At 39.6% G+C, this 13857-nt stretch overlaps 2 protein-coding genes across 4 annotated transcripts in view; one reads left to right on the top strand and one right to left on the bottom strand.

The window, feature by feature from the left end:
- Positions 1-9686, bottom strand: part of LOC134654241 (stress-activated protein kinase JNK) — a 173893-nt gene extending 164207 nt beyond the window's left edge. The window contains exon 1 of the mRNA XM_063509711.1: positions 9515-9686. The gene's annotated coding sequence lies outside the window, so the exon portion shown is untranslated. The remainder of the gene's footprint in view (positions 1-9514) is intronic.
- A 1037-nt stretch (positions 9687-10723) lies between these two features.
- On the top strand, positions 10724-13355 carry LOC134654183 (RNA-binding protein lark). Of its 3 annotated transcripts, none has more exons than XM_063509630.1 (5): positions 10724-10899; positions 11015-11688; positions 11941-12149; positions 12390-12431; positions 13097-13355. In XM_063509630.1, exons 2-5 carry the CDS (start codon positions 11023-11025, stop codon positions 13143-13145), a joined length of 966 nt encoding a protein of 321 aa, XP_063365700.1. In that variant the 5' UTR covers positions 10724-10899; positions 11015-11022; the 3' UTR covers positions 13146-13355. The 3 variants fall into 3 exon arrangements, with proteins under 3 accessions (XP_063365700.1, XP_063365699.1, XP_063365702.1); XM_063509629.1 differs by having other exon boundaries at positions 10725-10899; positions 11941-12209; XM_063509632.1 differs by having other exon boundaries at positions 10726-10899; positions 11941-12146.
- The last annotated feature ends 502 nt before the right edge of the window (positions 13356-13857 follow it).

Raw genomic sequence — 13857 nt, 5'->3', positions numbered from 1 at the left:
CATTCACATTGTGTCAATTTGACAAGCAGGTGTTTTAGGTACAGTTTTATTGTGCCGTTTACATTTTAACATAAACCATTCGCAGCCGTGGACAATATATAGTTTTATGGCGCGATAAAGCATCACCGCGGCATTCGGAAAACAAGATCCGTTCTAGACTAGAGAACGATACGATATGTACTACGTAGATACGTTGTAGTTTAGATTTCAACTAGTTCTCTTTTGCAGCTCAATTCGGGCAACAAATGTCACTTTTACGTTAAAATATGGTAATAATATCTTGTGGAAATCGTTCAAGAATATCTCCAGAATCGCGGAAATGTCAAATTTGACAGACTAGATCTTATAAAGATATCGTTGTCGTATCTTGGTGATGTCTAATAGATATCTAGTTCCAAATCCGAATCGGGCCCTTAGTGTCTTGTCTTCCAGCACTATTTGAGAGAAATAAACAGACGGTTTATCTTCATTTTATCACCTAACAAACGCAACTGCACGTTTTCTTGTAAGGGGCCCACTGATTAACAGTCCGCCGGACGATATCTGCCTGTCAGTGGAAGGTCACAGTTCCGAACCAGGGATGTTGCGAACATCCGCATCCGCATCCGCAACCGCGGAACTTCCGCATTATTTTCAACATCCGCATCTGCATCCGCATCCGCACAAAATCGATGCGGAGCTTATGCGGATGCGGATGTCAAGCAAGTCGGTACAGGAACGTCTTAGCGGCGGCGTAAGTGCTAGGTAATTTCGTCATTATCTATAACGAAATCGTCTAAGATCCAGAAAAGTCGGCCAAGTTACTGTTTATTAAAATATAACGCACAGGTGGTCTATATTCTTGCTCAAATGCTAAACGTTTCGTTTTTTTTTATTATGATACTAAAAATTTAATGTTTGAAGTTTTCTAAGTACCTAATCTTGACATCCGCATCCGCATCCGCATCCGCGGATGTGAGCCTTTAAATATCCGCATCCGCATCCGCATCCGCGGATGTCAAAAAATCTGCATCCGCAACATCCCTGTTCCGAACAACTGACAGGCCGAATTATGGGAATTAAGTCTCTACGTTTTGGAACTTCACTCTTCTTATTAGATTTTTTAAAACCAAAAAAGCCTTGGTTACTCTTAGTAATATACCAACCATTTATAAAGTCCGTCACTAGACACATAACTGTTATTTTAACAGGAACAAACATGTCATCAACAGTTGCATTTCCATGTGACCCAGTACATCCAGGACAACCATGAACCCCCCTAGTCTAAGCGTGCCTCCACCCCTCCCCCCTTCCCCCTGGGGGCCATGCTCATTATGGAAAACCGAATTAGACGATATTTTCATTTCCAAAGTAATGGCTTGTAAATTATATTCGTCTCCATTTCATCTTTGTTGGTAATTATAATTATTGTTCTCGTGTTGACTTTAAGCTCGGTTTGTTGTCAAATTAAGAATAATGGCGTTTCAGCTTTCATAGAGCGCGAAGTCGTTCGCTAATTTGGAATAGGGCGAGTGGGGACGGCTGTGGAAGTTTTTAAGAGTTTGATAAAGAAGTTGTACTTGAAGTCTCTAGGGAGACGGACGTCACGAGAAAACTTCCATAAATTCTCAGGAAAGTTTTAAAGGTGGGTTTATCTACATAATATGCCTTAACAATGCAAAAACATGCCAGCTGATAAGAGTTAGGAAGAAAACAAATTATTCATTAATCATTAGGTATGTGTAAAATAATTAACCCCTCGTATGCTTAGACACGGATCCGTGCGTGGGAATTTTAATCTATTGTTGTAAATGTCAAGGTCACTTTTTCAATGATCAAATTTGACAGGCCGCATACGATGGCTTAAAAACTGGTTAAACACTGGTATTTTGTATTATTGTACTTTTAGGCCAATTCGGGTTTTAGTTACCTATTCGATATGACACTGATCTGTCAGTGTCAAAATCGACATTTTTGGTTGAAGAAATGTCACTTTTGGCACTGACACATCATTATTGTATCGGAATCAGATCGCACAACTAAAGCTCGAATTAGATATCTGTTTGATAACTTGATAACGTCGAATGATTCAGGTGAGAAATGCGTTAGCCATTTCCGGAACATATACTCGTACTTACTTCAACAATCGCTGCACATGAACACACGTTTATAAAATTGAATGATGTTGTAACGTAAGTGTTATTACGTGGTGGAAAATTGTTATTCATATGTAACTACTGTTTAAATTATACAATCAAGACCTCTTATTAGCATATGAGTTTTTAAAGAATTGAATAGTTAAAAAGGGACTACTACTACTAGCAGTACCTAGCAGAAGTGTTTCCAAAGTATGAAATGCTTCTAGTATAGCGGTTATTAGTGATTTAAAAAAATTACCCCGTTGGCAAAGTTACCCCAACGCACTTTATTAGTAAAATATTATTAACAAAACGTGATGGAAGCAACCAGTACCTAAAACAGAACTATAACACTAGTTCAGGACACTCGTACTTTTCTCGGGGCAGAGGTGTAGGGTTGGAGCCGGTCTACCTAGCTTTATTTGACGTTCATAAGCGCATTGTATTAATTATGCCTACTTAATAAACTTTTTATCTTATCTCGCGATCGCGGTCGGTAACGCCCGATGAGCGATTGAAATTAGTTACCCAGTACGCCACTTAGCGGTTACACTTCAGCGACCAACATTCACAGAATTCAGACCACCACCCACCTGCTCTCAACAATCTCGAAAAGGTCAAACGTGACTGACGGGAAATAGTTATCTATTATAGCTTTATAGCTTAAAGGTTAAATATTAAATGATAAGAAGACGTTATGAAAGGAGTGGAAACTAATGCTAAAATAATATTTCCTAAAAGCAATACCAATATTTAGCGGAATAGCCGAGAAATGTTTTCCAACTAACCTTTGACCTTTATTTTTAGGGTTTCGTAATAGTCCTCCACGTGGATAAGGAGGTTTAACCAAAATAGTTGTAGTACTGTTATAGAGGTTAACACCTTAACCTTTTGTTATATTTTAAGCCATTGAAAACGATTTGCGAAATTGAACGACTGACCCCAGCTAGGAAGCTTGTAGACTATAAGAAACACATCTAGAGGACAAATTTTAAGTTACATTTCAATGTCAAAATGATGTCAATTTGTTACTATTCGCCTATGCGTCTCGCTCGCGCACTCGTTCGCTCATGAATATAGCCATGGTAGGAGCAAAAACTACGCGCGAATGATTACAAAATGACATTAAAATGTAAGTTGAAATTAGCGTCTGTCGGTGTCTCTATTTTTGTATTGATGTAGAATACAAAAAAAATCAAGAGAATAATTTCCCGTTCAACTCAAACATTTCTAAAACAAAACGCAGGCTACTGTCGAAAATAAATGGTTTCAGCTTACCCGCTCTTATTCAGCCTCCACAGATAACTATTCTAATTAAGCGGAAGAAAAAAAGAAACGGAGTTTCTAATTCTAGAACACCTTAAGTTCAAAACAAAGCCATTCAACTTTGAATCTTAACACAAGTCAATTAGGTTAGATACGAGAGTTGCTAACGCTGATCGCTTTTTTAAGGGGGATGTTTGAAGCTTGGCCGCTGGAGTCGGCCGCCCACATGCATCGAGCATAGAAAAAATAATTTTCCCGGTCATAAAGTAGCTGAGCAATATCGAGGATTGAAGGCAGACTTTACGAGGGTTTCGATTAGGAAGAACATTAAAAAGAGCACTTACTTTTTAGCCACTTGGGTCAGTCTTAATGTTTGAGAGAGGAAGCCTGTATTAGCTAAGGAATTATAGCAATGGAATGTATATTTTATTTTCGTTTAAACTTTAAACCATTTGAATAACTTATTAGAAATTAAAATTAGGCTTATAAGTTAGGGTTGCAATTTGCATTAATTAGTCCCTAGTTGCAATTAAGTTAATCCTAGAAATAAATAAGTTAGTAGGTAATGACTAATGACTGGACACTCCTGGTAGAAAAGTTTGGGTTCATGTTGTTTGTAGGTCTTTCTTTCTTTTATATCTTTAAACCTCGACGAAGCGATCAATAATTTGCAATAAACAGAATATAGATGTTTAGTTTAGGTTTATTTTTTATTCATCTCAACAAATATATTACAAATAAATCTAATTACCTACATCTCCAATGGCGTTATAGATAAATTATGGCGTTGCGAAAGCAAAGAAACCTAACCTAAGAGTATACTTAGTTCACATTGGGACACCAAATCAGATCAGTAAAAGTGAAAAAAAAATAAGAGAAAAGAAAGAAGTTCCGCCATAGATTATTTCACTGAGTAAAATGTTAATTTCGCTAGCCCTTATTCGGTCACAAGTAGGTTATTATAAACACTACTCAAAATGTCTTTCTGATCATCAACTGCCAGATCTTCACTTACACAGTTGAATACCTTATTAAAGTTCCTTATAAATATTGGAGTAATTTTATCTACTGAGCAAGGTTCCCCAGTTTCTTCAGTCAAGGAAGTCACTCCTTTGTCCTTGATACCGCAAGGGTCGATATGTTTGAACCAGGACAAGTCATTGTCGCAGTTGACAGAGGTGCCGTGATAAGTGATATACCGGGTAGCATGCACGCCTATCGCGGCTACCTTATTGTCGCCGATCCACACGCCGGTGTGCGGCGATCTTTCGCTCTTCAGTCCTAATTCCGAGCACATGTTTATGACAGTCTCTTCCAAACTGTTTACATAACACTTGACATTAAGCTTGAAGCGTTTTAAGTTGATGATCGGGTATGCCACTAACTGGCCTGGTCCATGGAAAGTGATCAGTCCACCTCTATTAGTTTTTCTAAACGCCGCTCCTAAGGCATTCAGTCTCTGCACCTCTTCTTTGGGCGTGGCATCTCTGATTCCGACAGTGTAAACGGGTCTGTGTTCTAGCAGGAGCAGAGTGTCCCAGGTTCCTTGTCCGGTCGTGAGACAGTAGAGTTGTTTACGTACGACTGCTCTCTGAATCTTCAGGGCTGTGTCGTAGCTCATGAGACCCAGCTGCCAGACTTTCAGCATTCTGCTGTAAAGAACAAAAATAAAACTCCTAATCGATACTTGGCAGCGAACACTTGTTTTGGGGCTTCTGTTAAATTTTATTGAGCATGTTTATTTGTTACTTCATTGATCACTTTAGATCAATGAAAAAATAAGTTAAAGCAATACAATGCCTTTCCATCAAATAAGTAAGTTTAATATAGTGACATTAGAATTTTCACACAAATGTGAACTGATCAGAGGACCACCCGGGAAAAGCTAATTTAAGGTAAATTTTTTGAAGGATCATCCTTAGGACGGCCTCCGTAGCCTAGTCGGTAGTGACCCTGCCTACGAAGCTGGAGGTCCCGGGTTCGAATCCCGGTAAGGGCATTTATTTGTGTGTTCATCACAAATATTTGTTCCTTAGTTATGGATGTTTTCTATGTATTTAAGTACTTATATGTATCTATATTATTATATATATCGTCGTCTAGTACCCACAACACAAGCCTTATGAGCTTACCGTGGGACTAGGTCGATTTGTGTAAGATTGTCCCATAATATTTATTTATTATTTATTTATTTATTTATCAGAAAAAAAATATGAGTTGAATCCTGATGTTCATAACTCCAATTAAAATCTCTTGGTCTGCTTTATTTATTGGAAATTCTCTAGAAAATCTAATTCTAGGAGATTTTGCATTGCATCAGTCTAGGAAAACTGAGGCTCAAATTATTTGCTGTTATTTTAATATGGACCTTGTGGAGTTTGCACAAGACGCACATTACAGCTGCCCGCAATCACTGAACAATGTTGTCTCTAAAGTTTCGTCGCCAGAATTAATATGTAACTGGCGTAGCTCCGCGTATGAACGCATCTGGTATCCTATCATCAATTGTTCGAGCCCAGTGGCTTCCAAACACACGGTCGATGCTTGGCAGTGGCGCTAGAATTCGAAACAATTCTGTCTGTTGCAGTGTATGTTTTCGTGCAGTCGACGTTCGGCGTATTGTAATTGGCATAGATAGATATACGTTTTTACGAAAACTAATACCTAAAGCTGAATAGCCGCTTTAAGTTTTAAAATCAAGTTCCAGGAAGGTTTCTTGACTTAACGCCCCGACTTCGAAAACTTAGCGTCACTCTCGAAGTGGCTATGTCAATCTCGTTTGAAGATGTAAACGCTACACAAAGGTAAGTCACATTACCGCGTTCCAAAACGGGCGTAGGGCAATAACATCTAAAACTGAAGTGAGATTGCCGATCACTCAAATAAGAAAAGGTTAATACTTAGTGCCAATTGATTCTTAAATGATAGTTGCTTAGGTAGCTAACCAGTGAGCGCTATTATACGTAAAAAAGGTAAGTAAATGTATGACTCATCCGGACCACTTAAATATAATAGTCATGAAGATTAAGCAAAAGTAGTTTTCAATGTCAAGTATTTATTATTTCCGTTTTTGTTAACTGTACAAACCACATGCAAAAGGCTTAACGCATTCACTGCCAACGTTTTCGTAGCGCTACGCTCGTACCCCAGCGTTCCCAGTGACCCCAGCGTGCAGCGTTTTCCCGCTTTGTAGAAGAAAGCGACTACGAAGTCTACGATCAGAGAACCCGACCAGTTCCCGGCACTCAATGTGTTAAATGCCTTTTTTACTAAATATACTACATATATGTACAGCGTGGAATATTACATATAATATTCCACGCTGTACATATCACAATCGAGTTAGTTAGGGTCATGTCTCCACTCGAGCCGGTGCGGGTCGATAGTTGGCAGCCCTAGGCACATGCTAAAGAGGCCGACAAATTGAGGCCATTCATTCCGACGGACCTCGCGAATATTTCAGCACTAAGGGTGTTTTTATTTACGTGGGACATAAAACGAAAGTGAAGATACAAGGGCATGCCGCAGACCTACCTACTTTATATTCATATTCTAATTTATAATTTTAATTTGTTTCATCTCCTTAATTATAAACAGTACTTCTAAACGCTTCATACTGTACCCAGCTTTGTTTTCCCCTATGATTTATTGGCAGAGAATGCCTTGAAAAATAACAATCAGGGTCTAGTTTTCCTTTCACAAAATCCTTTCAAGGTAATAATTATTTTGATATTTCAAAACACTATTTCAGAACACTCCTATGTCTATAATATTGAGTGAAATCGTCGCCGAAGATATGTGAACAGTTTTGCACCTTAACCCATTGAAATAAGACAAAAATGTGTATATATTTTTGAAGCCAAGCTTGAAAATATCGACATAGAAACGCTCTTAAACGCTACACATGTTCCATAAAACAATTCTCAGGTCGAATACTGACGAATAATATTTGAGGCAATTACTGGCGATACATTCCGTCTATTCCCCACAAAGGACTGAATTACATAAGCCTCTTCTACCCCCTTCTCCCTACGCGTATCGAGCGGCAGCTGTCTCTGTCTGACAGTAACCTCTCGCTCCCACTGACGCACCGCCGACAAGCCATACCTACGCTTACCAAACCTTCGCCTCGAGCTACCAGTATAAGCGAAAATTACTGGCACGTAACGACTGCGTACAGAAGGCCACGTTTATATTGGTACTATAGCGAATGCTCGGTAAGTGGTGTGGATAGTTAGTGACGTCCCAAACAAGACGCATTCATCGCTGGGTTTAAATAGCGTCATTGTAACACCGCCGCAGGGTTACCAGCGATGTACCGCACTTTAGACGTGGCATTGATTGTGCCGCCATCTATGGTGTAACTATTTAAGTACCGTAAACTGGGGTTACTTTGAATCGCGGAGAAACATTGATCATTGATTTGAGAAATAGGGAGTTGATTTTTGAATGAAAGCGATCTAAAACCAATTCCTTATAGTTTAAATATTGATGATCAATGTTTACTAGTGATTTAAAGTGACCCCAGTTTACAGGTAGTAACATTTCTCTGTTTTGCCTTAAGGTTGACTGGTAGTTCAGTCATCCTTTTGTATATTAAGATTTTCTAAAAAGTTACATTAGTATACAAATTAATATTTAATGGAACATAGAAAATTGCCGTAAAAGGTCCTCACTCAGCTTAATGTAATGAGCCCTAGGACACACTAATGTCACTAATTGATTAGGATTGTAAATAATCCCATCTTTAGAATGACAGAACATATCAAATTTCATCCTTTTTGGCTGCGTAAACCATTTGGAAAAACATGACAAAGAAAATTAAAATATATTTTGTTTATTTATTCTATGGCGAGTTTGTTTAAGGTGTTCTAACAAATCTTATAAGAATATCAAGTGAGGGGTTTTTCAGTTTCATAAATTTTCAGACTAGTTACAGTTACCCGATAAGTTAAAAGCTTATATGGTTATAAATTTAAATTCTGTATTATATGTATTAGGTACCTTTATAATAAAATACCAATGAGTATAAAAAACGCTTGCACCAACTTGGGATTTATATTAAAACCAAAGTCGTTTCTAATCCAAAAGGCCTATAAGTCCGTAGCTGAATTTTTGGATGAATAGCTCAATGATTAAATTTTATCTTAATTTTTTTATGACATTCTTAGAATTTTACGGTTGTATTTTTCTTTGTATTTATGTTTGAGATCCATCTTGCATACCTATGTACCTAATTATAACGTACGTAAGGTATGATTAATACAAATAAAATGAATATGAATATGAATACCTGTCATTTCATTTTATAATCAATAACTTGTAGTGGGAGATTATTAATCAATTCATTGAGTTATAAATAGATATACAGAATCTTATACTTCTTGCTTATGAGGAGGTTAGTATTAATGGTAGGATGGAGATAATAAATTAGGTACCTAATATATCTGTACGCACTAACATGACCATGAAATCTTTATGGTGTTTTATCAGACTATTATATTATCCAGAGGAGGTTACAAAATAGTCTATACAAAATCCATAAACACTACCACTTCCGTAACAATACCTGAACCTGTTATAATTAATTATAGAAAATATTTTTGCTACAAAATTATAATTTTGACTGTCAGGAAAATTCTTATTAGAATCAAATTAACATATTTTAGCAAATCATTTGATGGTAAAGATTAATAGCATGACTGCGAAATATGATTGAGTGTGTCGAGTATAATTAAAGATACAAGGGTTTAGTTACCTACATTACACAAATCAACGTGACATTAAGATCATATAACACCGACCACCTAATATAGTTTCAGCTTAGTAAACAAAACACGAAGTAACAATAGAGCGTCGAATATACTGTGGAGAGGCGAGCCGCGTCGCCGGCCGCGATCAGATGTTCCACCACACGACCATTTCCACAGCCGCGCTAGCAAATTACGCGTAAATACCGCGCATAATGCGCAAAACAACACGATACCCTCACACTAGCCTGACAATTAAACCATAAAACACGTTCGCAAACCACAGTGGACACTATTGACAATAATCCGATCGTACCAAAAGCCATTTCGTCTATTTTGGCACTCCACATACACAACCTTAGAAATTAAAGCTAGACTTACCCACTGTTTCCTGGGAAACTGTCTCGGCACGAATAGTCTGGATAACCACTGAAACAACGTTCTCAGGACGTATAATGAAATAAAACTTCGATTATTCAATATTTTTAAAGAACTAAATTACAGCCAACCAAATGACGGCTTTTGACACTTGTACACAATTGTTGCCATATTTTACTTTAGTAATGCATTATATTAGGAGGGCAACATCATGAAGAAACCATGACATATATAGTTGGTCAAATTAATATGTCAGTAAATAAGACCAAAAAAACTATACTCATCTTTTTCTTTTATGTGCTAGTACTAGTGTAAGACAAAGCTAGTATGATTCTTCTATTTCTGTATTGACTGTCGAGCCACGAGGCGAGAGTATAATCATTAGCTTGACGGGCTTACGCGTTCGAGGCGAGCCACGAAACGCGCCTTCGCCGGCAGATCGCCGGCCAGTCCAAGGGACGCAGCCATGCGGTAGAATGAGATAGCAATATCACTTGCTCCCTCTAACGCATAAATGCGTCCCCCAGAAAGGCCCACGCTGGCCCATTGTGTACTGGGGCCTTTACACGCAACATCCTGAAAAAAAAGCCAAGCTATAGCTGGTCAACCAAATCTTGTCAGTAAAAAAAGGCGCAAAATTCAAATTTTCTATAGGACGATATCCCTTCGCGCCTACATTTTTCCAATTTGCCGCCTTTTTCTACTAACAAGATTTGGTTGACCATCTATAATTACATTATTAATCAAATTTCGTGTTAGAACGGGTTTTTTTTAATACTGGGTCAACCAAATCTTGTCAGTAAATAGGAACAAAAAAAATTATACTCATCCTTTTCTTTTGGGTGCTAGTACTAGTGTAAGACAAAGATAGTATGATTCTCTCTGCCTGTTTGAAATCAAACAGACCTTTGACACACTATACATCCATGGAACTACAAACCGGATGCACACTATGGTTAGAAGGTTAGAACTAAAAAATATTTTCATTTACTTCCGTTTCCGTGTAAGAGATGTTTTTTAAAATTTGATAGCGCAAGCATGATGCTTGCATCATGGCGTTTTATGCAGTCAATTACTTGTAATTGACTGCATAAAACGCCTAGGCATCGTCTTGCCATTGGAGGATAAATACAATTCAAGCTGTCATATACGCCATCATTGCCATACATTTGCCATTGCTTTCCATTCCATTCCATTCATTCATTTCACCGAGATTAGATTTCACACCGTCATTGCATTGTTCTATGTTCTATATACGCATCGGACGCCATTTTGATTAGACTTCGGCTTGGCGGTGTGTGCACCTCAGCGGAGGAATTTTACAGTGAAAATACGTGTTATTTTAGTCATATAGTTTCTAATTGTGTGCTTTTCTAAGTGTTAAACAGGTAAGTCGTAAAATTGATTGTTTTTTCGCCGTATTAAACTCTCGTCGCGGTACTGCGAACTATCTTTGCAATAGACGCCACTGACTCATTTCGTCAAATTATGTATGCGTTTCAGAACCTAAAATGCCGGGCGCCGGTACTTTCAAAATCTTCGTCGGGAATCTATCCGATAAAACCACGGACGCCGATCTCAGGCCGCTGTTCGAAAAGTTCGGTACGGTCGTAGAATGCGATATCGTCAGAAATTACGGTTTCGTGCATATGGAAAACGAGCAAACCGGGCGCGAAGCCATTCAGAACCTTAACGGCGAGCTAGTTCACGGACAGGCAATCAAAATAGAGGCGGCCAAGAGCCGCAAGGCCCCGACGACGCCGACCACTAAAATATTCGTTGGTAACTTGACGGACAAGACGCGCGCGCCCGAAGTTCGCGAGCTGTTTCAGAAGTACGGCGCGGTGGTGGAATGCGATATTGTGCGTAACTACGGGTTCGTGCACCTGGACGCGACGGGCGACGTGAATGAGGCTATCAAAGAGCTGAACGGCATGATGGTGGACGGGCAGCCGATGAAGGTGCAAATGTCGACATCGCGCGTACGCCAGCGGCCCGGCATGGGCGACCCCGAGCAGTGCTACCGCTGCGGCCGCGGCGGCCACTGGTCCAAGGAGTGCCCCAAGGCGATGGGGCCGGACCGCAACGGTTTCCGCGACCGCGCCTTCGGCCGCGACCCCTACCCGCCCCCGCCGCCACCGCCGTTCCTCCGCGATCGCATGATGGGAGGATTTGGGGTAACGCGCTCTCCTTCTCTTTGCCTTTCGAAACCGCCGGTAGCATTCGCCGCTCCGATGCATCACGTAGGCCGAGCGTGGACGTTCTTTCCGCACGCGGTACCTAATAGTCCGGGCTGACTACCTTTTCGGGCTCAGTGATGCTATAATCTTTTATCCGAACATTACTAGGCCTCCAAATCTAAAATTCTTAAATGCTTTATATTTTCCTCAACTGCACCCACATATTCTAACTCACACTTGTTCTCGCAGGATCCCTATGATGGCTACTACGACCGCTCTCGCTTTGACTCACCGCGAGACCTGTTTGAGCGTCGCTACCCCGTGGGGGGGTCCCGTGACCTAGGGCTGGGCGCGTCCCGCGCGCGTGGTGACTTCGCGTCGCCGCCGCTGCGCCGCGAGCCGATGCCGCCGATGCCGAGCCTCCCGCCGATGCGCTCCAGCATGGGATCTATGAGGTCGTCGTATGATGATATGTTCAGCCGAAGGAGCCCCCCGCGAGGACCACAAATGTCCCGCGGGTGAGAATATAGTATCGCTTTTCATTTTAAATTGAAGTTGTAGATATACTTATTTTAAATAGAGATAATCATGTAATATTTATATCGGAAATAGTGTTTTGCTCTTCTCCAGAGTTGTCAGAGTGGCAGTCCTAGTTTCAGGTCATTGTGTGTTAACAATTGTATTTTTTTATGTTACAGGATGTACGAGGACTTTAGCCGTGACACATTTGATGACAGAAGGTAAGAGTAATGATAGTTCCCTTTTTAACACTTGACAGTCACTTGTCTCTGCATCATTCACATCCTTAAATATTTATAGAAAACAAACAAAGAGATTCAAAGATGAATGAATTTGTTTTTACACACATACTTGTATTCCACTTTATCTGAGTCTGAATAGACATCAAGACAGTCCTGTAGCTGCTAGCTAGTAAAACGGGTCTCTGTTGTTTCCCAAATAATTTTAAGCCATAATCTATTCTTTGCCCGAATTTTCGTTAGTCATAATTAATTTGGTTCAGAAACTCGTCAATTTTCAGGATTGACATAAAACAAACCTAACCTATAGCACAGAATAAATAATAGTACTAGGTACAGAAGACTCACTCTCTAACAAAACGCGTCTGTTACGATCAGCACAGATATGGCCGCTAGGTGGCGACATCGCCACGCGCGGCTTATGGCTTTCCCCAAAATTGGGGCCGAACGGATATACTTTTAGCTACCTGTAGCAAAGCGACGAAATCGCGGAGTGAGCCACGCCTGCCTATAGGATAACCTAACGAAAATCCTGAAATGCTAACAGTTTTATGACTAATGATAATATGACAAACAATTCATTATGACTTAAAACTTTATGGGAAACAACGGGACGCCATATTGTAATGATATCTTTATTTTTTCAGGCCTGGAATGCGTGGACCATCTCCATCTAGAAGATACGCGCCCTACTAAGAACACCCCATAAATTAGGACGAGACCAGTCTGTCCACTCCGTCGTAAAGGAATTTGACTGTCCAGCAGAAGGATTTTTATAGACTAAAATTATGGTTAAGTTAGAGTGAATGACAAAGCTATTTGTATAGCTGTGACTGAACGAATGTGTTAATGCTAGGAATTGTGACGGTATGTACATAAAGCAGAATAAATATAAATTTAAGTACATTCCCGAGTTTTCATTTTACTTTATAAAATATAGGTAGGTATAATAAAAGATATCTAAAATACAAGTTTCATTTATAGTAATAAATAATACAAGGTTAGTAATATACCTGTGTTATTTTGCCATTTAGCAATTTGCCATTTCTTGTTTGATTCGCGAATTAAGTTTTAATATGATTATTATTTAACTCTCCGTTAATAACTGCGCAAGAAGGCATTTAAGCTGTCGCCACATTAGTGTGCAATCACAGAATAAATAATAGTACTAAGTACAGAAGACTCACTCTCTAACAAAACGCGTCTGTTACGATCAGCACAGATATGGCCGATAGGTGGCGACAGCGCCACGCGCGGCTTATGGCTTTCCCCAAAATTGGGGCCGTACGGATGTACTTTTAGCTACCTGTATCAAACCGACGAAATCGCGGAGTGAGACACGCCTGGTGCAATGTAATTAGTGATACTGATACATATTGGTTCATGGCATAGAATTGGGACCTTTTCC

The sequence above is a fragment of the Cydia amplana genome, chromosome 14 (genome assembly GCF_948474715.1).
Source record: "Cydia amplana chromosome 14, ilCydAmpl1.1, whole genome shotgun sequence".
In the NCBI taxonomy this organism is placed as follows: domain Eukaryota; kingdom Metazoa; phylum Arthropoda; class Insecta; order Lepidoptera; family Tortricidae; genus Cydia; species Cydia amplana.
Note: the sequence above shows the minus strand (reverse complement) of the source record. Positions and strands in the feature narration are given on the sequence as shown.

What these genes read in the sequence shown, in the direction of transcription:
- LOC134654183 (XM_063509629.1), top strand. Translation starts at nt 11,023, where the DNA reads ATGCCGGGCGCCGGTACTTTCAAAATCTTCGTCGGGAATCTATCCGAT. An exon ending in GCATGATGGGAGGATTTGGG is followed by an intron (nt 11,689 to 11,940) that starts GTAACGCGCTCT and finishes TTGTTCTCGCAG; the next exon opens with GATCCCTATGATGGCTACTA. An exon ending in GGACCACAAATGTCCCGCGG is followed by an intron (nt 12,210 to 12,389) that starts GTGAGAATATAG and finishes TTTATGTTACAG; the next exon opens with GATGTACGAGGACTTTAGCC.